General features: G+C 49.4%; 1 protein-coding gene across 1 annotated transcript in view; it reads right to left on the bottom strand.

Annotated features, from left to right (window-relative positions):
* Positions 1 to 24090, bottom strand: part of LOC132835219 (zonadhesin-like) — a 140998-nt gene that overhangs the window by 52875 nt on the left and 64033 nt on the right. The window contains exons 25-34 of the mRNA XM_060854582.1: positions 22364 to 22506; positions 21684 to 21827; positions 20954 to 21055; positions 16428 to 16597; positions 14447 to 14646; positions 12716 to 12857; positions 11312 to 11559; positions 10202 to 10376; positions 6951 to 7059; positions 2410 to 2495 (exon numbers count right to left, since the gene is read on the bottom strand). Coding sequence (XP_060710565.1) covers positions 2410 to 2495; positions 6951 to 7059; positions 10202 to 10376; positions 11312 to 11559; positions 12716 to 12857; positions 14447 to 14646; positions 16428 to 16597; positions 20954 to 21055; positions 21684 to 21827; positions 22364 to 22506 — 1519 coding nt within the window. The remainder of the gene's footprint in view (positions 1 to 2409; positions 2496 to 6950; positions 7060 to 10201; positions 10377 to 11311; positions 11560 to 12715; positions 12858 to 14446; positions 14647 to 16427; positions 16598 to 20953; positions 21056 to 21683; positions 21828 to 22363; positions 22507 to 24090) is intronic.

Raw genomic sequence — 24090 nt, 5'->3', positions numbered from 1 at the left:
AGGGAGCATCGGTGCTCATCGTGGTGGAGTCGGGGCACTGAGTGCCCACAGCTGTGGGGGGTTGGTGGGGGCCCAACTGTGTCTTCACCATGAGGGTGTCACCCCAGTCTGGGGCAGGGTTTAGGGGCTGGTAGAGTAGGTGGGCACCAAGAGGACATGATACCATGGCCCCCTCACTCACCCACATCCTACTGTAAAGCCATGAGGGGACCCGTCTTTAGGACTGTGCCTTTGTGTATATTTCTCGTTGGACTGTCTGGATGTAAGTGTCCCACAGGAACCAGGGTGAGTTCACTAGGTGGATCCAAACTATAGAAGTCACAGAAAGTAGCGGTGGAAGGGTGCTTGTCAGAAAGGTGACCCATAACTAGTTGTGTTCAGCAGGGATCTGTGCTGGGGCCTTTCTTGTTGGTCGTACTGTTATATTTGTAGAGTAAAAGTTGTATTTTGTTTAAGGTTAAATCTAAGGGGTCCACTATTACGGGGATACTACTTTTGACGGGCTGATGTTCATCGAGGTAAAGACAATGACTGCAGATGCTGGAAACCAGATTCTGGATCAGTGGTGCTGGAAGAGCACAGCAGTTCAGGCAGCATCCAACGAGCAGCGAAATCGGCGTTTCGGGCAAAAGCCCTTGCTCGAAACATCGATTCCGCTGCTCAATGGATGCTGCCTGAACTGCTGTGCTCTTCCAGCACCACTAATCCAAGATCCAGGGCTGAGATTCATGTTCCGGTCCAAAATACAGGTTGTACGGGAAACTGAGCTCAGCTGAGCTGTGGACAAAGGGAGGTTGTCACTTCATTCAGACCTGACACGTCTGAAACCTCTGTGCCAATTTCTTCCATTTCCCTCCATTTTATCTTGTCTACCGGTGTATTAGTTTATTAGATTAATACTTAAGCTTTCATTTCTGATTAACAAGACATTTGACTCTCAGACAGTCTCAACGATCACTGCAGATGTAATGTTTATGGACAAAATATTACCTTGACCCACAAATGTTGACCTGTTATCTGTGAGGAACAAAGGTCGACTCTTACACGAGATATATGGAAAATTCCGGAAATTTTGAACAAAAATAGGGAGCCGTCTTTTATACGAGATCAACTTTTTCTTAAGTCTGTACAGAGGATATGAACGATCTGGGTGGGTGGTCTGGTTAGTAAGTTTGCTGATGACACCAAAATTGGCGGAGTTACAGATATTGAGGAGGATGGTCAGAAGACGGTGGCACAGTGGTTAGCACTGCTGCCTCACAGCGCCTGAGACCCGGGTTCAATTCCCGACTCAGGCGACTGACTGTGTGGAGTTTGCACGTTCTCCCCGTGTCTGCGTAGGTTTCCTCCGGGTGCTCCGGTTTCCTCCCACAGTCCAAAGATGTGCAGGTCGGGTGAATTGGCCATGCTCAATTGCCCGTAGTGTTAGGTAAGGGGTAAATGTAGGGGTATGGGTGGGTTGCGCTTCGGCGGGTCGGTGTGGACTTGTTGGGCCGAAGGGCCTTTTTCCACACTGTAAGTAATCTAAAAAAAAAGACATGGCAGCATATCGATAGGTTGCAGATTTGGGCAGACAAATGACAGATGGAGTTTAATCTGGCCAAGCATGAGACAATGCATTTTGCATTTAGGTATGAACTTTGCAATAAGCAGCAGAACATGTAGGAGCATTGATCTCGGCTTACAGGCCCACAGATCCCTGAGAGGGCAACACAGAAGGCGTAAAGCATGCTTACCTTCCAGACATTGAATATAAAAGTTGGCAAACTATGTTACCGCTGTAGTTCGGCCACATTTGGAACATTGCGTGCAGTTCTGCAGGGCACAGATGCTTTGGAGAGGGTGCAGAGAAGGTTTCCCGGGATGGTGCCTGGTCTGGGGGTGGGTGTTTCAGTTAGGAGGAGCGGTTGGATAAATTTGGATAGCTTTCGCCGGAATGCTGACGAGCGACAAAACTACGAAAGGCGGATGGTCAGAGACTTTTTTTCTCCCCCCCCCAGGGTGGAAATGTCGACCATGAGAGAACACAAGGGGAGAGGGGGAAAGTTATGGGAGGAGTGCTGGGAAAATGTTTCACGCAGAGGGTGGGGGGTGTCTGGAATGCACTGCCAGTGGAGCTGGTGGAAGGCAGGCATGTTAGCACCAGAGGAGTAAAAACCTGGGCAATACTTTTAAATAAGGATTAGAATTGGTGCAGAATTATTGGGCCAAAGTTCCTGAGTTGTATGTCTGTTATAGAATTCATTTGCATATAACCCCTGTGTTTGACTTAAACTAGTGCTTCTGAATTGTCAAAACAGCTCATCCTAACTCTGTCCAATTCTTAGCAACCCAAGTGTGGTTTAAATGGTTTGTTCCCGACGATAACCTACACCTCTGTTAGTGACGGCCGCTCGGGGGGACACTTACCCTTCGGGTCCATCGTAAATCCACAGCTCCCGGGTTTCTTAAATTCATCCTTATCGCAGTCCTCGGGAGGATCATCGTGGTTACACCTGTGAACGCTGCAGATCGAGCAATCAAATGTGTGAACGCACCAGAGAGAGAGAGAGAGAGAGACAGAGAGAGAGAGTCAGAGAGAGAGAGAGAGAGACAGAGAGAGAGAGAGACAGAGAGAGAGAAAGAGACAGAGAGAGAGGGGGAGAGAGAGAGAGAGAGAGAGAGAGGGAGACAGAGAGAGAGAGAGACAGAGAGACAGATAGAGAGAGAGAGACAGAGAGAGAGAGACAGAGAGAGAGACAGAGACAGAGAGACAGACAGAGAGAGAAACAGACGGAGAGAGTGAGACAGAGAGAGAGAGAGAGACAGAGAAAGAGAGAGACCAAAGAGAGAGAGAGAGAGACAGACAGACACAGAGACAGAGAGAGACAGAGTGAGAGAGAGAGAGAGAGGGAGAGAGACAGAGAGAACAGAAGCAATTTGCAAGAATGGCTTCAGGAAAGAGACACAGATTGAAGAAGTTGGAACCGTTCTCCTTGGCGAGAGGAGGGTAATTTGGTAGAAATTTGAGGAAGCTGGAGAAACTATTCCTGCTCATAAAGAGGTTTAATGTGATGTGTAGATGAAGCAAGGATTGGCCGTGCTAAATTACCCATAGTGCCCAGGGATGTGTAGGTTAGGGTGGATTGGCCATGCTAAATTACCCATAGTGCCCAGGGATGTGCAGGTTAGGATGGATTGGCCGTGCTAAATTACCCATAGTGCCCAGGGATGTGCAGGTTAGGGTGGATTGGCCATGCTAAATTACCCATAGTGCCTAGGGATGTGCAGGTTAGGGTGGATTGGCCATGCTAAATTACCCATAGTGCCCAGGGATGTGCAGGTTAGGATGGATTGGCCGTGCTAAATTACCCATAGTGCCCAGGGATGTGTAGGTTAGGGTGGATTGGCCATGCTAAATTACCCATAGTGCCCAGGGATGTGCAGGTTAGGGTGCATTGGCCATGCTAAATTACCCATAGTGCCCAGGGATGTGCAGGTTAGGGTGGATTGGCCATGCTAAATTACCCATAGTGCCCAGGGATGTGCAGGTTAGGGTGCATTGGCCATGCTAAATTACCCATAGTGCCCAGGGATGTGCAGGTTAGGGTGGATTGGCCATGCTAAATTACCCATAGTGCCCAGGGATGTGCAGGTTAGGGTGCATTGGCCATGCTAAATTACCCATAGTGCCCAGGGATGTGCAGGTTAGGGTGGATTGGCCATGCTGAATTACCCATAGTGCCCAGGGATGTGTAGGTTAGGGTGGATTGGCCGTGCTAAATTACCCATAGTGCCCAGGGATGTGCAGGTTAGGGTGGATTGGCCATGCTAAATTACCCATAGTGCCCGGGGATGTGCAGGTTAGGGTGGATTGGCCGTGCTAAATTACCCATAGTGCCCAGGGATGTGCAGGTTAGGGTGGATTGGCCATGCTAAATTACCCATAGTGCCCAGGGATGTGCAGGTTAGGGTGGATTGGCCGTGCTAAATTACCCATAGTGCCCAGGGATGTGCAGGTTAGGGTGGATTGGCCATGCTAAATTACCCATAGTGCCCAGGGATGTGCAGGTTAGGGTGGATTGGCCGTGCTAAATTACCCATAGTGCCCAGGGATGTGCAGGTTAGGGTGGATTGGCCGTGCTAAATTATCCATAGTGCCCAGGGATGTGCAGGTTAGGGTGGATTGGCCATGCTAAATTATCCATAGTGCCCAGGGATGTGCAGGTTAGGGTGGATTGGCCATGCTAAATTACCCATAGTGCTCAGGGATGTGCAGGTTAGGGTGGATTGGCCGTGCTACTTTGTAACAGAGGAGGTTATCCTCAGAGCTTTGGGTCCTAACTTTCTCTAGCCCAACCTACACGGTGAAAACATATCTGGTCATCTGGATCTTAACTTGCTGACTGTTTCTTACATGACTACATTTCAAAGGCACTGCATTGTCCTTAAGTGGTTAAAGTTGTAACATGTGCAGCTTTCGTTTCATAAGGTGAATGTTGTTTGGTTCATGAATACAGTACAACTCAGTTCATGAAGGGGAGACAGTTCAGTTAATGGCACTCATTGATTGATTCCTGGGAAATACCATTGTCGGTCCCCTCACCCCACTTGCCTCCTCTTCAGGGTGTTGACTCCATTCTGGTGTGGTACATTATGCCTGGACCCACTACGTCAGGTCAGAGGCTAGGAATACAGCATTGAGTAACCCACCTCCTGTCTCCCTAAAACCTGTCCATCGTGTACAAGGGATGTCAGGCATGGGACACTCTCTCCATTTACCTGAATGTGTGCAGCACACGAGAAGCTCAACTCCATTCAGGACAGAGCAGCCCGAGTGATTGGCATCACCTTCAATGTTCGTTCCCTCCAACACTGCTGTAGCCCCCTTCAACACCATCTTGGAGACCCTTGACCTCTTCCATCTCATAGGTCAAGGCCAGCAGGTGCATGGGTACACCACCCCTCACAGTCCTGACTTGGGGATATATCGGCCGTTCCCTCAGCGTCGTTGGGTCTGAATCCTGGAAACCCCCCAACCCCCCTCCCTGAGGGCACTGGGTGGGCGTCTGTACACCTCACGGGGCTGCAGCGGGTCAAGAAGGCAGCTCACCCCCACCTTCTCAAGGGGTAATTAGGGATGGGGCGATAAATACTGGGCCCACATCCCATGAGCAATTTTTTAAAAATATCAGGACTGTGTTTAATGGATTTATTTTTAGGCGTATGGGGATAGGCCAGGGAGGCGGAATTGAAGTAGGGGTCAGCTATGATCGTGGTGAATGATGGAGCAGGCTCAAGGAATCTGAATGGCCTCACCCTGCACCCCATTCCTTCAACCTCTTCCCAAACACTTCAGCTCAGTTGGTAACAGCCTTATCGCTGTGCCTTAGAACGGGGTTCCCTGCTCAATGGCCAGAGCATAACACTCAAGGCTGACACTCCAGTGCAGTGCTGGGTGAGTGCTGCACTGCCGGAGGTTCACAGATATAAGCTCATTGGATACAGGAGCACCAGCCAACCACCAAACAACATGACCCTCTCTCACATATGGATGAGGAAGGACACCACTTCGACTGGGACAACGCACCCATCCTAGGACAAGCCGAACAGAGACACGCACGAGAATTCCTAGAAGCATGGCATTCCAACCGGAACTCTATCAACAAACGCATCAAGTTAGACCCCCATCTACCACCCCCTGAGAGAAAAAAAGAGGGAGTGACTTCACCACAGGAAATGACATCGCAACAGGAAATGACATTGCCAGCCCAAAGAAACCCAAACATATAAATAGAAAGCAGGGAATATCAGCAGTGCTTTGCCTGGAGACCCTCTGAAGATGTTACCGAGTAGGGTGACGAAACGTCTGGAAGTGAACCTTCCAGTTCAGCGAGCAAACCTACATCCAGAACCTCAACCTGAGCTACAAATTTTCTCAAAACCCGATATAAGCTAATTGGCCAAAGATTGAAGAGGAATTTAAGATCACAAGAAATAGGAGACGGAGTAGACCATTTTGGTCTTGGGAAGTAGGAGCTAGAATGGACCATTTGGCCCGTCAAGCATGCTGTACCATTCAATTTGCTGATGTTGGGTTCAACTCCCCTCTCCTCCCTGCTCCCTATCCTTCCTCGAGAGACCAAAACTCTGCCAATCCCAGTCTTAGATGTATTCAAAGATGGAGCAACTACAGTCCTCTTGTGGAGAGAATTGCAAAGATTCTCTTCGAGATGAGAGTGTGGTGCTGGAAAAGCGCAGCAGGTCAGGCAGCATCCGAGGAGCAGGAAAACCGACGTTTCGGGCAAAAAGCCCTTCATCAGGAATTTTGCCCGAAACGTCGCTTTTCCTGCTCCTCGGATGCTGCCTGACCTGCTGCGCTTTTCCAGCACCACGCTTTTCAACTCTGGTCTCCAGCGTCCGCAGCCCTCACTTTCTCCTCATCCCAGTCCTCAACAGTAAGTCCCTGAGGAGATCAACTTCCTTTCGAAAAAACGCTTGACGGGATTTTAAAATGCGGATCAGGAAGAGCATTGGAAGCAGATTTGTGAGGGACTCTCTGCAGGGAATACTTGAAAAAGGAACTGCAAGGGATGTGGGGGAAAGAAAAACGCAGAGAGAGGATAATCGGAGGGGTCTCGAGAGCCAGTACAGGCAGGATGGGTCAAATGGCCTCCTTCTGCTCTACATATGTGTAACGTAGTTGTGTGGGGCTTCAGTGTGGGACCCAGGAGATCAGCTGATATCGCATTTCTTAACGGGTGGCTGAGCCAAGTTTACTGATTAGCAAGAGTAGCCATTAACTAGATTCATACGGTGGGTCATGGACTAACTGTCGGTTCTGGTGGGGGAGGTGTGAGCCATGTCTAAAACTGAGATGTATTAACTGGAAATTGAGAAGCATCAGCAAAGGGAAAAATGCAGCGTTAGCGAGGCTGTTATCCAATAAGTAAATTAAAAAGTGCACTTACTCAGTGTCCTGGTCTGATACCAGCCAACTGGCCCCAAAGTCAGAAGAGCTGCTGGTGATGTCACCGTTGGGCTTGCGTTTGTCATCAGAATGGTCTCCGTTGTAGTTTCCTGCATTCGGGAACAGCAGGGCCTAGTGTTAGTCACCGGGCCTGTAGGCAGAGAGGTGTAACCGAGGAAGGAATGGCCAGGATGCAGTTATTGGGAGAGGTGTAAATGGGCCGACGTTTCTCGTCTTGGTGCCCCCAGCAGAAGCCAGAGCCATTGGACGGGACACCACCAGTGTCGGTTCCACTGGATGGAGCTTGCGTTGCTGGGGTAAGCGAGCAGGGGGTGAGGGAACGCTCTGATTTCCCCACCCTCAGTTTCCTGAAAGCACTGGCAAGCCTTCCCATCACCCCTCCCCACAACCTGCCATAAGAGTGATGTTCAGATCAAGGCCTCCAAGAGATGGAGGCCTAGTTAAAAGAGGACCCCCATTTCAATTGGTTGGTTCTGGCTTGAGATCTGGCTGTCTGTCGTTTGACAAAAGGATCTTCCTCAGTGCAACCTCTTATGGCAGTGAAGAAGGAGCAGCGAAAGAATTTACAAAGGTGATGCCTGAACTGAGTTGCTGTGACTACCAGCAAGTGACTAGGGCCCTTTCAATAGACAATAGCTGCAGGAGTAGGCCATTCTGCCCTTCGAGCCTGCACCGCCATTCAATATGATCATGGCTGATCATTCCTAATCAGTATCCTGTTCCTGCCTTATCTCCATAACCCTTGATCCCACTCTCCTTGAGAGCTCTATCCAACTCTTCCTTAAATGAATCCAGAGACTGGGCCTCCACTGCCCTCTGAGGCAGAGCATTCCACACAGCCACCACTCTCTGGGTGAAGAAGTTTCTCCTCATCTCTGTCCTAAATGGTCTACCCCGTATTTTTAAGCTGTGTCCTCTGGTTCGGCACTCGCCCATCAGCGGGAACATGTTTCCTGCTGCCGAGAGTTTCCTCTCGGAGGGATGGTTGGAGAGAGGATGTGAGGAAGACCATGCGTGTAAGAGGGTCACAAGTAGAGAACCTTCCTTTTATAGTCTTCTGTGAGATGGAGACCCTGCTGGTCAAGGCCAGAACTTGTAGTCAATCCCTCACAGGCCTTTGAGCTGAGAGCCTTTAGATTAGATGATTCGATTAGATTACTTACAGTGTGGAAACAGGCCCTTCGGCCCAACAAGTCCACACTGACCCGCCGAAGTGCAACCCACCCATACCCCTACATTTACCCCTTACCTAACACTATGGGGCAATTTAGCATGGCCAATTCACCTGACCCGCACATCTTTGGACTGTGGGAGGAAACCGGAGCACCCGGAGGAAACCCACGCAGACACGGGGAGAACGTGCAAACTCCACACAGTCAGTCGCCTGAGTTGGGAATTGAACCCGGGTCTCTGGCGCTGTGAGGCAGCAGCGCTAACCACTGTGCCACTTTGCTCGGGCCATTTCAGAGACCGGTTACACGGCAACCGCATCGATGTGGGTCTAAAGTCACGTGTCGGCCAGACAGGGTAAGGAGACCAGAGCTCCTTCTCTGAAGGACATCAGCACAAGGGAAACGTCTTTGCCCAGAGAGTCATAAAGATGTACAGCACAGAAACAGACCCTTTGGTCCAACCCGTCCATTGGGGGAGGGGAATGGGTAAGGTGGGTTACTCTTCAGAGGGTCTTGGTGGGCCGAATGGCCTGTTTCCAAACTCTAGGGATTCTATGAAAATAATCCCAACAACCACAGGTAGGCCACCCAGAGGGTGAAAGGAGGTGACCAGTAGCTTCCTCATAACAAGTCCCATCGACTGAATGGCAGAGTTCCGTCCATCAGTGCTCACACCAATGGCTGTGTGATGAGGCTGTCACTTTTAAAAGGTTATTTTGCCCTGGGTGTCTTTTTTGTGAAGAGCAATTGCAAAAGCTGAACGCACTGCTGAAGAAGTCTTAAATAAACAACGTAGAAGGCCTTTCAGCTTTTTAAAAAAAAGTTTAAACAATAGAAGCATCTGTAATGGGTGTGGCCAGCTCTCACAGAACAGGCTTTCTTGCTTTTTTGTTTTAGCTGTAACCGTCAGATGCTCTGGATGTAGGTTTGCTCGCTGAGCTGGAAGGTTCATTTCCAGACGTTTCGTCACCCTACTGGGTAACATCTTCAGTGGGCCTCAGGCGAAGCACTGCTGATAGTTCCTGCTTTCTATTTAAATGTCTGGAAATGAACCTTCCATCTCAGCGAGCAAACCCACATCCGGAACCTCAACAAATCTTCTCAAAACTCGCTCAGCCAGAAGCTGCCTGGAATCCCAGAAGTGTTGGGACCTTCAGTCAATGATTCTCAGCTGCTACTTTGTCTGGAATCTCTCTTGATGTTGTTTCCTCCTGGATTGGAAAACTGCATGCAAGCATCTATATCTGAATTTGCCTTTTTGCCAAGGGCTGTGTTTATGGGATGTATTGGAACAGTTAATTAGTAAAAGGTACTGTGCCTATTATTCAGTTAAGTTTTCCAGAAGTTGGGTTGTTCTACGTTCATCTATCTTTTGTTTGCATTTTAACTACAGCATTTAAATAAATGGTGTTTTGCTTAACATTGAGTAGTTTGACCAGTCGCAATATATTGCATCTATCTCGGCCACCTTTTTAAAATGTATTGAAGGGCGGGTCCATAACAGCCGCATTTTGTTCACGATCAGAGTCGAGGGTGTGTTGCTGGGAAAGCGCAGCAGGTCAGGCACATCCCAGGAGCAGGAGAATCGACGTTTCGGGCTCGAGCCCTTCATCAGGAATTATGCCTGGAACATCGACTCTCCTGCTCCTCGGATGCTGCCTGACCTGCTGTGCTTTTCCAGCACCACACTCTCTCGACTCTCATCTCCAACATCTGCAGTCTTCATGTTTGCCTGTATTATAATGATCCAGCCAGCTTCATTCTATCTCCCGGTGTCACACGTAACTCCAGCCCTCTTGGTTTTGGTATTTTCTCTTGGTCTCTATGTTTATAGGGGAGGGAGTTTGGGATTCCCACACTCCTTTGGGTGAAGGAATGACTCTCTCCCCATCCTAACAGCCTGACCCTAAGACCCAATCTTGTTCTAGGCTCATCCGTCCAACCAGAGATATTTTCTCTCTCTACGCACCCCATGTAATCCTTTAACCACCTTAACCAGCTTCTCTTGAGGCGAGGCCTCACCGCTCAGAGCAGGTGGAACCTCCCGTTTATCCCTTACCACAGAGGCCGCACAGCTCTCCTTCATAGGAAGAGGGGACGGTGACGTCAACATGATGGTTCCCGTCGTAGCGCACCTTCAGGCCGAAGTCCGTCTCCAGGGAGACGAAGCGGCCGCTGATGCGGATCTGCAGCTTGTCATCGAGGATGGGCGTGTTGACCGTCCGTCCGTTTAGCTGCAAGAAAGAGAGGTGGGGAGCCGCCGTAAGGAAGGTGATCAGAGGGGCCCCACTTCCTCATCCCCCGGGGCACACATTAGAGAGGGGGAAACTCTCCCCGTGGGCAGAGAGTCTGAAAACCAGAGCCACACAGATTCTGAGGTGATTGGCAAATAGAAACAATGGCGACATGAGGAAGAGGTTTGGGTTCCAGTGAGTGGTTCGCCTCCAGAGTGAGACGGAGGCAGGTTTCCAAGTGGGTCATCATCCAATGAGAAACTTCTCAAACCCAAGTGGATGAGATGTGTTGCTCTACATGGAGTGCTCACATGATGGGCCGAATGGTCTCCTTCTGTGCTATAACTCTTCTAAGACCAGAAGAGTTAGAATCATAGAACCCCGATAGTGTAGAGGCAGGCCATTCTGCCCATTGAGTCCACACCGACCCTCCGAAGAGCGTCCCACCCAGATCCTCCCTTCTCCCGGCATTTCCCATGACCGACCCACCTGGCTTGCACATCCCTGGACACGAATGGGAATTTGGCCAATCCACCCTGACCTGCACATCTTTAGATTGTGGGAGGAAACCGGAGCAAACCCACGCAGACACGGGGAGAACGTGCAAACTCCACACGTCCGAGGGCAGAACCGAACCGGGGGTCCCTGGCGGTGAGAGGCAGCAGTGCTGACCACTGAGCTACTGCGCCGAATTCTCTCCTGTGTGGCTGAACAACACTTAATTTTCAATCAATATCCCTTCAAAAAAAAAGGACTCTCTGTGTGTGGGAACTTGCTGTGTGCAAATTGAGGCCACATTTCCCACATTCTCTCTCGGAAAGTGTCGGATGACAGAGGTGACGTGTGTGAGATTGGATCAGACTGGACAGTCACCAACAGCAGGGAACTGCGCAGAGTGACTCTGGACAAGTGGCAAGGACCCCTGAAGTACTCACAATGACTTTTTGCTTCTTCGTTATGGTCACGTTCAGACCGTGGACAGCAACGTGCACGGCCTTGACGTAGGAGACCCGTGTGTTCTTGCCCCGCTGCTCGTTGGTGGTCTCCACGATGAAGTTGGGCAGGTTGGACGAGGTGTTGCAGAGCTTGGAGAAGGTGTAAGTGCAGTTCCCCATGAAGTTGTACGAGAGCTTGTCGAACGTCTTGTAGTGGGGGTCTCCTGAGGCGCTGCACGTTTCATGGCCTGTTGGAAAACAGCACAGACAAGGGTGAGGGGGTGAGGGGGCAGTTTGGTCAGTCTTCTGTTACAGATGGCAACTGTAGGGAGTCAAAGGATGGGATGGGTTTCCCTGTGGTTGGACAGTCACTTAATATGTAGAAGGTCTTTATGTCACTTCCTGTTGCATTGCACCCCACTTCCTGCTGAACTGCTCAGGAGGAGGTTGAAATATCGTTATCTTCTCGCATTCCTGTCAGGCATCTCCTGAATTGCTAACACCAGCGTGGGAGAGTTTCACAATTCATCCTGGAGCCTCCAGGGTGAGGTCTGGTTGGCTGGCAATCCAACTTCCTGTGAATGCCACGCCCACTTCCTGTCACACAAGATCACCGTGAGCAATGACACGGCAGAATACCCTGGTAAAGATGCTAGAAGGGCACCCACCAAGGATCTGGGACTGCCAGCGTCAACAAAGGGCTCATCAGCTAAGTACCAGTAGGCCCCAGGCCTGAAACCTGAGGCGTATGACTGGAATCAACAGACAAAGGGATGGTTGCTGTTCTGCTCTCACCTGAGATTGATCCAAGGCGTGACGTTCTCCAATGATTGACAGTTCTCCTGTCACTGGATTGGTCAATCCAGGTTAATACTCTGGGAACATGAGTCCAAATCTCACCCTGGTAGCAGGCTCCAACTATTAAGAGTTAACTTGGAGCCACATTTCAATCTAGAGTCTCGGTGATGGTGACCACTGCAACGATGTCAACAACCGTCTGGTTCACCCACGCCCTTAAGGGAATGAAATCTGACATCCTTACCCGGTCTGGCCTACACGTGACTCCAGACCCAGAGCCACGTGCTGAGAAAGACACTTGGTTTAAGGGTGATTCGCCGTGAGTAAGAACGAAAATAACGGCGCAGTAACTGTCGATTTGGGGTTCCTAAGAATGGGAGTTACCCTGGCAAATTGAGAACTTGATTGCAGCTTCTTTGTAAGTGTAAGGCTGTTGGTCTGTACTCAGAACTCCAACAGCTCGATGGGTATCCTTGGGAGGAAATTCCCATCATTACCCAGCCTCGGCCTTCACAGTCCTCCACACCAATGTGGTTGTGACTGGACAATGAATGCCGGCCTACCAGTGAGGCTGATGTCCCCCAAAATGAACGTGGAAAGTTTTACCCTTTGAATAGCAGCCATAAACTCCATCCAGCAGCTTGCACTCCTCCGAATTCAAGCAGCCCGCATCCTGACAGGAGACGTGCTTTGGACTGACGCAGGTACATTTCTTGTCGCACTTTGGTAGGTACCAAGACTCGTTGATCTGCGAGTGGACAGAAGCTCCGACATTAGCCACAGAACTTATTAAAGTGGGGGAGGAGGCCATTTGGCCCATTGGAGTTATGGAGACCTCTATAAGAGCACTCGCAACGCAGCGTTGTTAGTTTTAAATCTTTTTTTTGTGAAGTGTAAGTATTAGGGATTCATAGAGTATGTAGAGTTAAGGCCACAGATTGGCAACGGTCTCATGAAATGGTGGAACGGGCTCAAGAATGGTCTACTTTTGTTCCTGTGTAGCCTCAGAAATAATATTTCAGTTTAATTTTGGGTTTTCTCTCAGTGTTTTTATTATGGGGGGCCCCCTTCTAACAGCTGGCTGTTCCTGTGCGTGTATCCTACTGTTTTGAAAAAGTAATTCCTTTACATAACATAAATTTGTAATTAATTTTGACGAACATATTATGTCGCACTCTATGGGGAGGGTGGGTTTCGAACCCAGATCGCTTGCTATAGACACTACCACCGCACCACTAGATCACACTTTACTAAAGATCCTCAGACAGCACCTTCCAAACCCCCCAACTACTTCCATCTAGAAGGACAAGGGCAGCAGATACGTGGGAACCCCACCTTCAAGATCTCCTCCAAGCCACTCTCCATCCTGATTTGGAAATACAGGTACACAATCCCTTGTCCGAAATCCCAAAAAGCTCCGAAATCTGGGGCTTTCCTTGTGAAGTGGTTTTCCGCGTAACGGGGTTGTTTGGCGTGCGGACAGGTGAAAAAAATGTGTCGCTGGAAAAGCGCAGCAGGTCAGGCAGCACCCAAGGAGCAGGAGAGTCGACGTTTTCGGGCATAAGCCCTTGACCTGCAGCGCTTTTCCAGCAACACATTTTTCAGCGCCGATCTCCAGCAGCTGCAGTCCTCACCTTTCTCCGAGTGCGAACAGGTGACCCGACTCCACACCCACCCAACCCACATCACGCCGGTGTGGCATTGGTTGTGTCTCTGCGGTGGTACTGGTCGCACGTGGGTCGGCCATTCGGTCATTTTTTTTTGTTATTTCACTGTGAAAGTGTCATTTATTCCGAAATCCGAAGAAGTCCGACTTCCGAAGAACAACTGGCCTCAAGGATTTCGGGTGAAGGATGGCATACCTGTATACTGCTGTTCCTGTAGTGTCGCTGGGTCACAATCCTGGAACCCGCGCCTCCCCCCAGTACATTGTGGGTCAACCGTAGCAAGTGGACCGCAGTGGTTCAAGATGGCAACTCACCGCCATCTTCTCAAGGTGCAACTAGGGACGGGCAATAAACATTGGGCCTAGCCAATGGATAGATGAAAAAGTGACCCCCGAAATGTCGATTCTCCTGCTCCTAGGATGCTGCCTGACCTGCTGTGCTTTTCCAGCACCACTCTAACCTTGACCCTTTCAGGCCCTTGACCTCACTTTGATTTGTGCTCTGCCCCCCCCCCCCACTGTGTGTGGTTCTATGCCAACACTGGACTGGTGCCCAAGTCTGGCTCGTGAGGGGAGCAGGCTATTCTACCGGGGTGGCCCCCAAAGTTGGATCTGTCATTGTTGACGGTGGAGATTGGGTGAGATATTGGGTACAAGCGGAGATTACTTACCAGGTGATAATTGCCTTCGTCGTCAGAGCATCCACAGTCAGAGCGGGGGACACACTGACTGTCACTGAGGACATACCCAGGGTCACAGTTACATCCTTCAATGCATTTACTTGAGCAGTCAGGGTTGTTGAGTTGGCTACACGTCTCTGGGCACATGTTGGCGCATACGTTGTAGTGGGAGTTTGACGGGCAAGGTAGAGCTGCAGAGCAAGGTGGATATTGTTTAGCTTTTGTTTTACTGGATAAGGTTGGGATATCTGGATGGGTTGGACCGAAGGGTCTGTTTCCGTGCTGTACATCTCTATGACTCGAATAAGAGACACATAAGTGTTGGCATGCAAGAACTCACACTGCCCAGATCGCAGAACAAAGCTGTTATCATCTTCTCCTCGGGTAGCAAAATTTTGTCTGGAGTCTGAGGTCTAGTTACAGGAGAGATCCCATAACATTCAACTTGCCAAAGGAACATTTTATCCCATCGTGGGCGTGGGGTATTGAACCACTTATTACCAACTTCAAAACCGCCAGCAACAGGGCTACCTGTTTTTAACCAAGGTTTACAGGGACGGTGGGTGGTGTGGTTGAAATACAAAGATAACAGTCACGGAGTAATACAGAGGCCCTCTGCTCCAACTCCAACCAAATACCCCAAACTAAACTCGTCCCATTTGGCCCATAAACCCTCCCTATCTATGGACCTGGTCAAAGATCTTTTAAATGTTGCAACTGCACCAACATCTACCACTTCCTCTGGCAGCTCATTCCATACACACACCACCCTCTGCGTGAAAAAGTTGCCCCTCAGGTCCCTTTTATATCTTTCCCCTCTTGCCATCAATATATGTCCCCTAGTTTTGAACTCCCCCATCCTAGGGAAAAGCTACCTGTCATTCACCTTATCTATGTCCCCCATGATTTTATAAACCTCTATAAGGTCACCCCTCAACATCCCATGCTGCAGTTAAAAAATAAAGATCCCAGTCCATAGAGCCTCCTCCTTATAACAGTCGCACAGATAAACAGCACAGAAACAAACCCTTTAGCGCAACTCATCCAAGCCAACCAGACATCCTAAATTAATCTAGTCGCAGTTGTCAGCACTTGGCCCACATCCCTCCAAACCCTTCCTATTCATATACCCAGGAGAAAATGAGGTCTACAGATGCTGGAGATCAGAGCTGAAAAATGTGTTGCTGGAAAAGCGCAGCAGGTCAGGCAGCATCCAAGGAACAGGAGAATCGACGTTTCGGGCATGAGCCCTTCAACTTTCGGGCTTATGCCCGAAACGTCGATTCTCCTGCTCCTTGGATGCTGCCTGACCTGCTGCGCTTTTCCAGCAACACATTTTTCAGCTATTAATGTCCCCATCCAGGTGCCTTTTAAATGTTGTCATTGTACCAGCCTCCACCACTTCCTCCGGCAGCTCATTCCATACACGTACCACCCTCTGTGTGAAAAAGTTGCCCCTTTAGATCCCTTTTAAACCTTTCCCCCTCTCACCTTTAACCTACGCCCTCTAGTTGTGGACGCCCCCGACCCTGGGGCAAAGACTTTGGCCTATTCGCCCTCTCCCCCCTAACTCAAACCCTCCAACCCCAGCGACATCCTTGTAAATCCTTTTTTGGAACCCTTTCAACATTTCAGAATCTTTCACAAGACCCGTTTCGGATTCCGGAGATGGTGCGAGTGAGGGACGTTGTGCACAAATCCTTCATCCCCACCCTCGCAACCCCCACCTCCCACTGGAAGGCCCACTAGAGTAAGGACATGGGGGAGGAGCTCCAGTCCTTTTTGGATGTTTCAGCCCACCGTAATTAGGAAGTCGTGTTCTGAGGCTCCCCTGCAGTGACGTCAGGGGGTCAGCCGATATCCCACCCCCATCCCGAATGGAAAGACACCACTGCTTAGCCTTTCGTGGTAGCGCCCACAAGAAACACCCCTCTCCACACGGCCAGGAACATAAAAATGACTGCCGTCTTACCACAAAAATCTGGAGCCCTCCAATTGTGCACCGTGACTCCGACAGATAGACAGATATCAGTGTAGGCCTGAAGTTGGTCACACAGAGGCGGTTGGAAACCCTGGAACTGGCACATGTCATACACGCAGTTGTTGAAGTAAGGCATGGGGTCCACAATATCAACACAGTCCCTGTTAAATAAAACAGAGGTTCCTCTTCAACACGGGGCTGTAGGTCATGATACCTTTGGGGAAGATGGAGGTAAAGAGCTGAAAATGTGTTGCTGGTTAAAGCGCAGCAGGTCAGGCAGCATCCAAGGAGCAGGAAATTCGACGTTTCGGGCTAAAGCCCTTCATCAGCCCGAAACGTCGAATCTCCTGTTCCTTGGATGCTGCCTGACCTGCTGCGCCTTAACCAGCAACACATTTTCAGCTCTGACGATGGAGGTGGTAGATCAGCGCCCCGAATTCTAGGCCTCCCTTCGCAGTCAACACAGACTCAGGGGGAATACCAAACAAGTTAATGAGAGGGCTCTGCATTGATGAACGGCCGAGAGCAGAAGCCAACCGTGAGCAGCTGACTGTAATTCCAGCAGGTCGGAAAGTCGTGCTGATGTGTCACTTTGATGTGTTTTCCACTCAATCATGAGATGGAGGTGTCAGTGGCAAGGCCAATATTTATCACCTATTCTTGAGTGTGCTTCAGACCGGGGGGTCAAGATGAAAGAGTAATACTGTGGAGTTTGTTACATGTAATATTCACTGTGGCCTCGACCACAAGTGGCTCAGTGGCTAACGTTGCTGCCTCCCAGCATCAGTGACCTTGGGTACGATTCCCAGCCTCGGGTGACTGTCTGTGTGGAGTTTACACATTCTCCCCGTGTCTGTGTATGTTTTTCTTCCAATGCTCCAATCTCCTCCCCTGCTCTAAAGATAAGTAGATTGGCTGTAATATATGGTCCCATAGTGCCCAGGGATGTGCAGGTTAGGGTGAATTGGCCATGCTAAATTACCCATAGTGCCCAGGGATGTGCAGGTTAGGGTGAATTGGCCATGCTAAATTACCCATAGTGCCCAGGGATGTGCAGGTTAGGGTGAATTGGCCATGCTAAATTACCCATAGTGCCCAGGGATGTGCAGGTTAGGGTGGATTGGCCATGCTAAATTACCCATAGTGCTCAGGGATGTGCAGGTTAGGGTGGATTAGCCCTGCTAAATTACCCATAGTGTTCAGGGATGTGCAGGTTAGGGTGGATCGGCCATTGGAAATGCAGGGATAGAGCAGGTCTGAGTGGGATGCTGTTCGGGAGGGGTGGCGTGGACTCAATGGGCTGAATGGCCTGTTTCCTTACTGTAGGAACCCCATGCACAGATTGTGGAAGTTCATCCAGGAAAGGGAAAAGATGTATTAGGGCATTATTGGTTACATCTTGGGTCATAACAGTTAAGGACACAAGGATGTTTGCTAAATCTCATTTTCACAGCCGTAGTTCGAAACAAGGGTCACTCGGCCCGGAACGTCAACTCTGCTTTCTCTCCACAGATGTTGCTGGACGTGCTGAGTTTTCCCAGCTATTTCTTTCTTCATTTCTCCAAAAAGGAGAGGGAACCAACCGAATTTTTATTTAAAAAACAAGCAATGATAGGTTTTCTTGATTTTGCTTTCAATGTAAATTTGATTAATTCAATTTCTCTTCCACCAGCTCTCATTAACTGGGTGCTCCGGACTATTAGCCCAGTGTCATCTCCTCTGACTTTAAGGTTGAGCGCCATTTTGTTTTCCCTTGGTTCACTTCAGTGTGGGTGGAGGCCCTTCGGCCCGACAAATCCACTCTGAAGAGTAACCCACCCAGACCTATTCCCCTCCATTTAACCCCTGACTAATGCGCCCAACCTACACATCCCTGAACACTTCAGCACGGCCAATTCCCCCTAACCTGTGGGCGGCAGGGTGGCACAGTGGTTAGCACTGCTGCCTCACAGCGTCTGAGACTCGGGTTCAATTCCCGCCTCAGGCGACTGACTGTGTGGAGTTTACACGTTCTCCCCGTGTCTGTGTGGGTTTCCTCCGGGTGCTCCGGTTTCCTCCCACAGTCACAAAGCTTCGGCGGGACTTGTTGGGCCGAAGGGCCTGTTTCCACATTGTAAGTAATCTAATCTTTGGACTGTGGGAGGAAACCACGCAGACCAAGTGCAAACTCCACGTAGACAGTCGCCCGAGGGTGGAATCGAACCGGGGTCTCTGGCGCCATGAGGCAGCAGTGCTAACCACTGAGCCATTGGCTTGCCTTGGAACTGCTTGGAGTTTTGACGTCCCACCCAGACTGCGTCCAAATACAGCGTGAAGGTTGACTCCAGTAAACACTGGGGACAGACCAATGATATTCTGTTCCAATCCTGAAAAGGTGTGCATGCACGGGCAGGAGATTGGCCTTTTCTCTCCTTACCGTCCCACAGCCCAGAAACTCTCCGCAAAGGTTCAAGATGGTGGCTTACCATCTTCTCAAGGTCCACGAGGGGGGGGGGCGGTGGGGGCAGTAAACATCGCGTAAAAGAATGAACACAAACATACTTCAGACTTAAGTTTAAAATCCCCCAACGCCAGGTTAGAATCCAACAGGTTTAATTGGAAACGCTAGCTTTCAGAGCGACACTCCTACAGCAGGTGGTTGATGAAGGAGTGTCGCTCTGAAAGCTAGTGCTTCCAATTAAACCTGTTGGATTCTAACCTGGTGTTGGGGGATTTTTAACTTTGTCCACCCCAGTCCAACACCAAATCATATTTCAGACTGTCATCTCTACTCCCATTTTGATTTAGAACTTCTGGCTGCAGGTGGTTTGCAAACGCTTCAGTTTTGCCTTCCACACTGATGGTGCTCGGCTCTCCCAGTCTTGGTGGGAATATTCGTGGAGCCTCCTTCTCCTCCTGGTTTATGCTTTTGTTTTGCCGGCTCAAGTGACATCTTTTGTTTCTTTACTCACATCGCTTAGGCCTTAGGCTGAACTGCAATAACAGACTCAGGTGAGCTGCTCCTGTCTTCCACTCTATCATGACGTATCATAGAAGATAGAAAAGTACAGCACAGGACAGGCCCTTTGGCCCGTGATGTTGTGCCGAGGGTTAATCCTAATGTAAATTAAAATAACTTAACCTACGCACACCCATCAACTCACTGCTATCCATGTGCGTGTCCAGTAGTCACTTAAATGTCCCTAATGACTCTGCTCCCACCACCACCGCTGGCAACGCATTCCATACATTCACAACTCTCTGCGTAAAGAACTTACCTCTGACGTCTCCTTTATACCTTCCTCCTAATATCTTCAAACAATGGCTTTTCATACCAGTCAATCCTGCCCTGGGGAAAAGTCTCTGGCTATTGACTCTATCTATTCCTCTCATTATACCTCGATCAGGCCTCCTCTCTTCCTCCTTGTCTCCAGAGAGAAAAGTCCGAGTTTATCCAACCTTTCTTCATAAGGCAAGCCCTCCAGTCCGGGCAGCATTCTGGTAAACCTTCTTTGCACCCTCTCCAAAGCCCCTGTATCTTTCCTATAGTAGGGCGACCAGAACTGGACACAATATTCCAAGTGTGGTCTCTCCAGGGTTTTGTAGAGCTGCAGCAAAACCTCATGGCTCTTAAACCCGATCCCCCTGTTAATGAAAGCCAAAACACCATGTGCTTTCTTAACAACCCTATCCACTTGGGTGGCAACTTTGAGGGATCTATGTACTTGCACACCCAGGTCTCTCTGTTCTTCCACATTGCCAAGAACCCTGTCTTTAATCCTATATTCAGCTTTAGAGATCGACCTTCCGAAATGCATTACTTCACATTTATCCAGGTCGAACTCCATCTGCTATTTCTCAGCCCAGCTCTGCATCCTGTCCATGTCACACTGCAGCCTGCAGTAGCACTCTACACTATTGACAACACCTCCAACCTTTGTGTCATCTGCAAATTTACTAACCCAACCTTCAACCTCCTCATTTATAAAAACTACAAAGAGCAGAGGCCCAAGAACAGAGCCCTGTGGGACCCCACTCAACACTGACCTCCAGGCAGAATACTTTCCATCTACAACCACTCTCTGCCTTCTGTCAGCCAGCCAATTCTGAATCCAGATAGCCAAATCTCCCTGTATCCCATACTTCCTGACTTTATGAATTAACCTACCATGGGGAACCCTATCAAATGCCGTGCTGAAGTCCATATACACCATATCCACTGCTCGAACATTGTTGACCTGTCTTGACACCTCCTCAAAGAACTCAATAAGATTAGTGAGGCTTGACCTGCCCCTCACAAAGCCATGCTGACTGCCCTTAATCACACTATGCTTTGCCAAATGGTCATAAATCCTATCCCTCAGAATTCTTTCCAAAACTTTGTATCCTTGCCCTCTCCTTCATGCCTTCCCTTGACCCAGTTCTGAAGACAATTCCCCAACCGAGCTTGTTAATTGTGTTTCTCTCCTTCACATGTCCGCCATTCTCTGCTGTGTTTCCGATTTTGACTGCCTGTAATAATCCACTGCTTCTCTTACCTGAACGGTCCTGTCGTATTAATGATGAGTCCGCACTGGTCATCGCTGATCACTTTGTCAAAGATTTCTTTCTCGCATGGAATTGGGACAATCGTCCTACAGCTGGAACACAGAAACATGGCTCAACGGGTCTTTGCCAGAAATAACTATGAGATCCCTTCAAAAAAATTGGCCTTGGGTTGATGTTGTGGGGGATGTGCTTCAGTGGGGACATGCAGTCAGCATGGACCCCAGTGGAAAGGTCTTAGATTGGCTCAGAACTATACCTCGAGCCATTTGGATGACAAATGGACGCCATCTTGAAACGATTTCCATCTTCTGCAAATGATAGTATCGACACAGGAGTTGAGGAGGAAAGGAGAGCTGGTTTACAAGTTCCTGATTTCTATCACTGCACCACTGGTGGCCATGCCTTCTGGTCTAGAATTCCCTGCCCAAACCTCCCCAGAGGGAATTGTGCAAATGATATATTGTGGACTGACTGTTCTGTATACTTCAAAATGGCGTTCCACCTCATTCTTTTCAACATCGTGACAGATGTTTTTTTGTCTCTGGGCCACTTTTGTTGCATTGCTTAAAGATCTACATCTTCAACCAAACCCATCCTCTGTGGCTTGTTATCACATGGTCTTCACTCATCGGACCATTGAGAGACTCTGAATAATGGTGTCTCAGTCTAAGCGCAGGAGGTGAAGAGATTGATGGAACGCGGCGCATAAGCAGCACTTACCTCTCATCCTCATCATTTTCCGTCTTCCAGCTCTCTCCAAATATGGTGTCATTCACCGCCAAGGACCCATCTGGCATCAGGTAGTCATCAACAGGATCACCGTTAAAGTTACCACAGAATCCGCACATCTGTTGGTTGTAGTTGCTAGGAGAGAAAGAGATCCTTTAACAAATAGACCTGGGGCCTGTTGGGATCAAGAGCCCATCCCTAATTGCCCCTTGAGAAGGTGGTGATGATCTGAAATTGCTGCAGTCCCATGTGGTGTAGGGAATCCCCCCTCACAGGGAGACAGTTCCAGGATTTTGACCCAATAACACTGGAGGAACAGCCAATATATTTCCAGTTTAGGAGTGACTTGGAGGGGAACTTACAGATGCTGGTGCCCCATTGTGTCTACTACCTTGACAGTGGAGGGGGCAGGTGTTGCCATAGGAACCTTTCAGTGCACCTTGTAGATGGTACACACTGCTGCCCCTGAGCACCATTGGTGGAGGGAGTGAATGCTGGAGGAGTTGGATGGGGAGCCAGTCAAATGAGCTGCTTCACCCTAGGATGGTATTGAGATGCCCACATCCAGTCAAGTGAAGAGTATTCTTTCACGCTCTGGACTCAGAGATGATGAACATTTCTTTGAGGTCAAGGGTGAAGTGAAAGGTGAGCTCAAAAGCCTTGGGACTCACCCCGGTACAGTTATCTTCACGAAATGGTTCCCGTCGTACTGTAGCTGCAAGCCAAAATCTGTCTGGACCATGACGTATTGGCCGGACTGAGAGAGATGGACTCTGCCCACTTGCTTTGGCAGCCTCACTCTTGTTTGGCCCACCTGTAATTACAAGGATCAGACGCGGCATCAGCATTTCGCCTTTCTCGGATAGAGCTCAGAGAGCCTGACCGAAAGGCCTGAAGAAGATCGCCTTGTCGCAGTGCTACCGAATCAGATGTACTTCATCAATCGTCCCTCGATTGGGAAGAACCCAGCCGTGGCTGAATATCAATCATCATACACGTGTCAGGACAAAGGCAAGCCTGCCAAATTTATACTGCAGGGGACAATGGTGCCGATTGGTTGGCAAATCAAACTGTGATTGGCAAGATGTTGCCGTGGAGAAAGCTTCTGGACAGATTTCCCTGGCCATTTGGGTGTTTCTTTTCTTCCTGGTGGTGGAAACTGAATAAAGATTCGTCCACCTTGTGTCTTTCACTGTGTCTCTCACCTGCACACACATAACATGCCCTACCGCAATTAGGCAGCAGTGTGGGGGTAATAGAGAAAATAAAATTCTGCCTCACAGCGCCTGAGACCCGGGTTCAATTCCCGCCTCAGGCGACTGACTGTGTGGAGTTTGCACGTTCTCCCCGTGTCTGCGTGGGTTTCCTCCGGGTGCTCCGGTTTCCTCCCACAGTCACAAAGATGTGTGGGTCAGGTGAATTGGCCGTGCTAAATTGCCTGTAGTGTTAGGTAAGGGGTAAATGTAGGGGTATGGGTGGGTTGCGCTTCGGCGGGTCGGTGTGGACTTGTTGGGCCGAAGGGCCTGTTTCCACACTGTAAGTAATCTCATCTAATTTAAAAAAAAAATACAGGAAGGTCAGAGGTGGCTCCGAGGGAGCTGGGTCAGGGTCAAGGCCTCCCCACATGTAAATAAAGGGTGCTCCCCCTGGAGTTGATTCAATGATCATATTGAACAGTAGAGCAAGTTTGATGGGCTGACTGGCCTACTCTTGCTCCCGTGGTTATCTGAAATTGCTTTGCTGGTGAGGTTCTTATTGCAGCTGGGATTGTTCAGTAAGTGCGACCCAATCGTGGAATCACGCCTAATGGTAGGCATTCCGCGTTGGGTTTCGCAAACGTTTTTTGCACGTTGCTTTGAACAATTGGGTGAGCCGTTGATTCAATCAGGGCTGTCACTGGGATGGATGGTCTGTGTAACGGCCAGATAACCAAGGCTGAAATTGATACGCAACATAGCTTGGTTATGAAAGAGATAAACCTCCCAGATTAATGGGAACACTGTATTAATCAGAAACACCACTTGCAAAATACAACTGCTCTGTCACAGTGAGAAATGGCTTGTTGAAGGGATTGTGATTTATTGGGTGATATCTGTTCTGTCTCATGTTTGTCCTGACGTGGGAGAGAGTCTGGCTGTGACCGGTTTGTATCTGACAGCTATGGATTCTGTTTAGAGTTCTACCAAAATGATCGTCGAATCCCTACAGTGTGGAAACAGGCCATTCAGCCCGTACCAACCCTCTGAAGGACGTCCCATCAATACTCAACCCCCTACCCTATCCCTGTAAACCCTGCATTTCCCATTGGCTAACCCACCTATCCTGCACATCCCTGGACACAATGGGCAATTTATCAGCACCAATCCACCGTAATCTGGGCATCTTTGGACTGTGGGAG

Source organism: Hemiscyllium ocellatum, chromosome 44 (genome assembly GCF_020745735.1).
Source record: "Hemiscyllium ocellatum isolate sHemOce1 chromosome 44, sHemOce1.pat.X.cur, whole genome shotgun sequence".
In the NCBI taxonomy this organism is placed as follows: domain Eukaryota; kingdom Metazoa; phylum Chordata; class Chondrichthyes; order Orectolobiformes; family Hemiscylliidae; genus Hemiscyllium; species Hemiscyllium ocellatum.
Note: the sequence above shows the minus strand (reverse complement) of the source record. Positions and strands in the feature narration are given on the sequence as shown.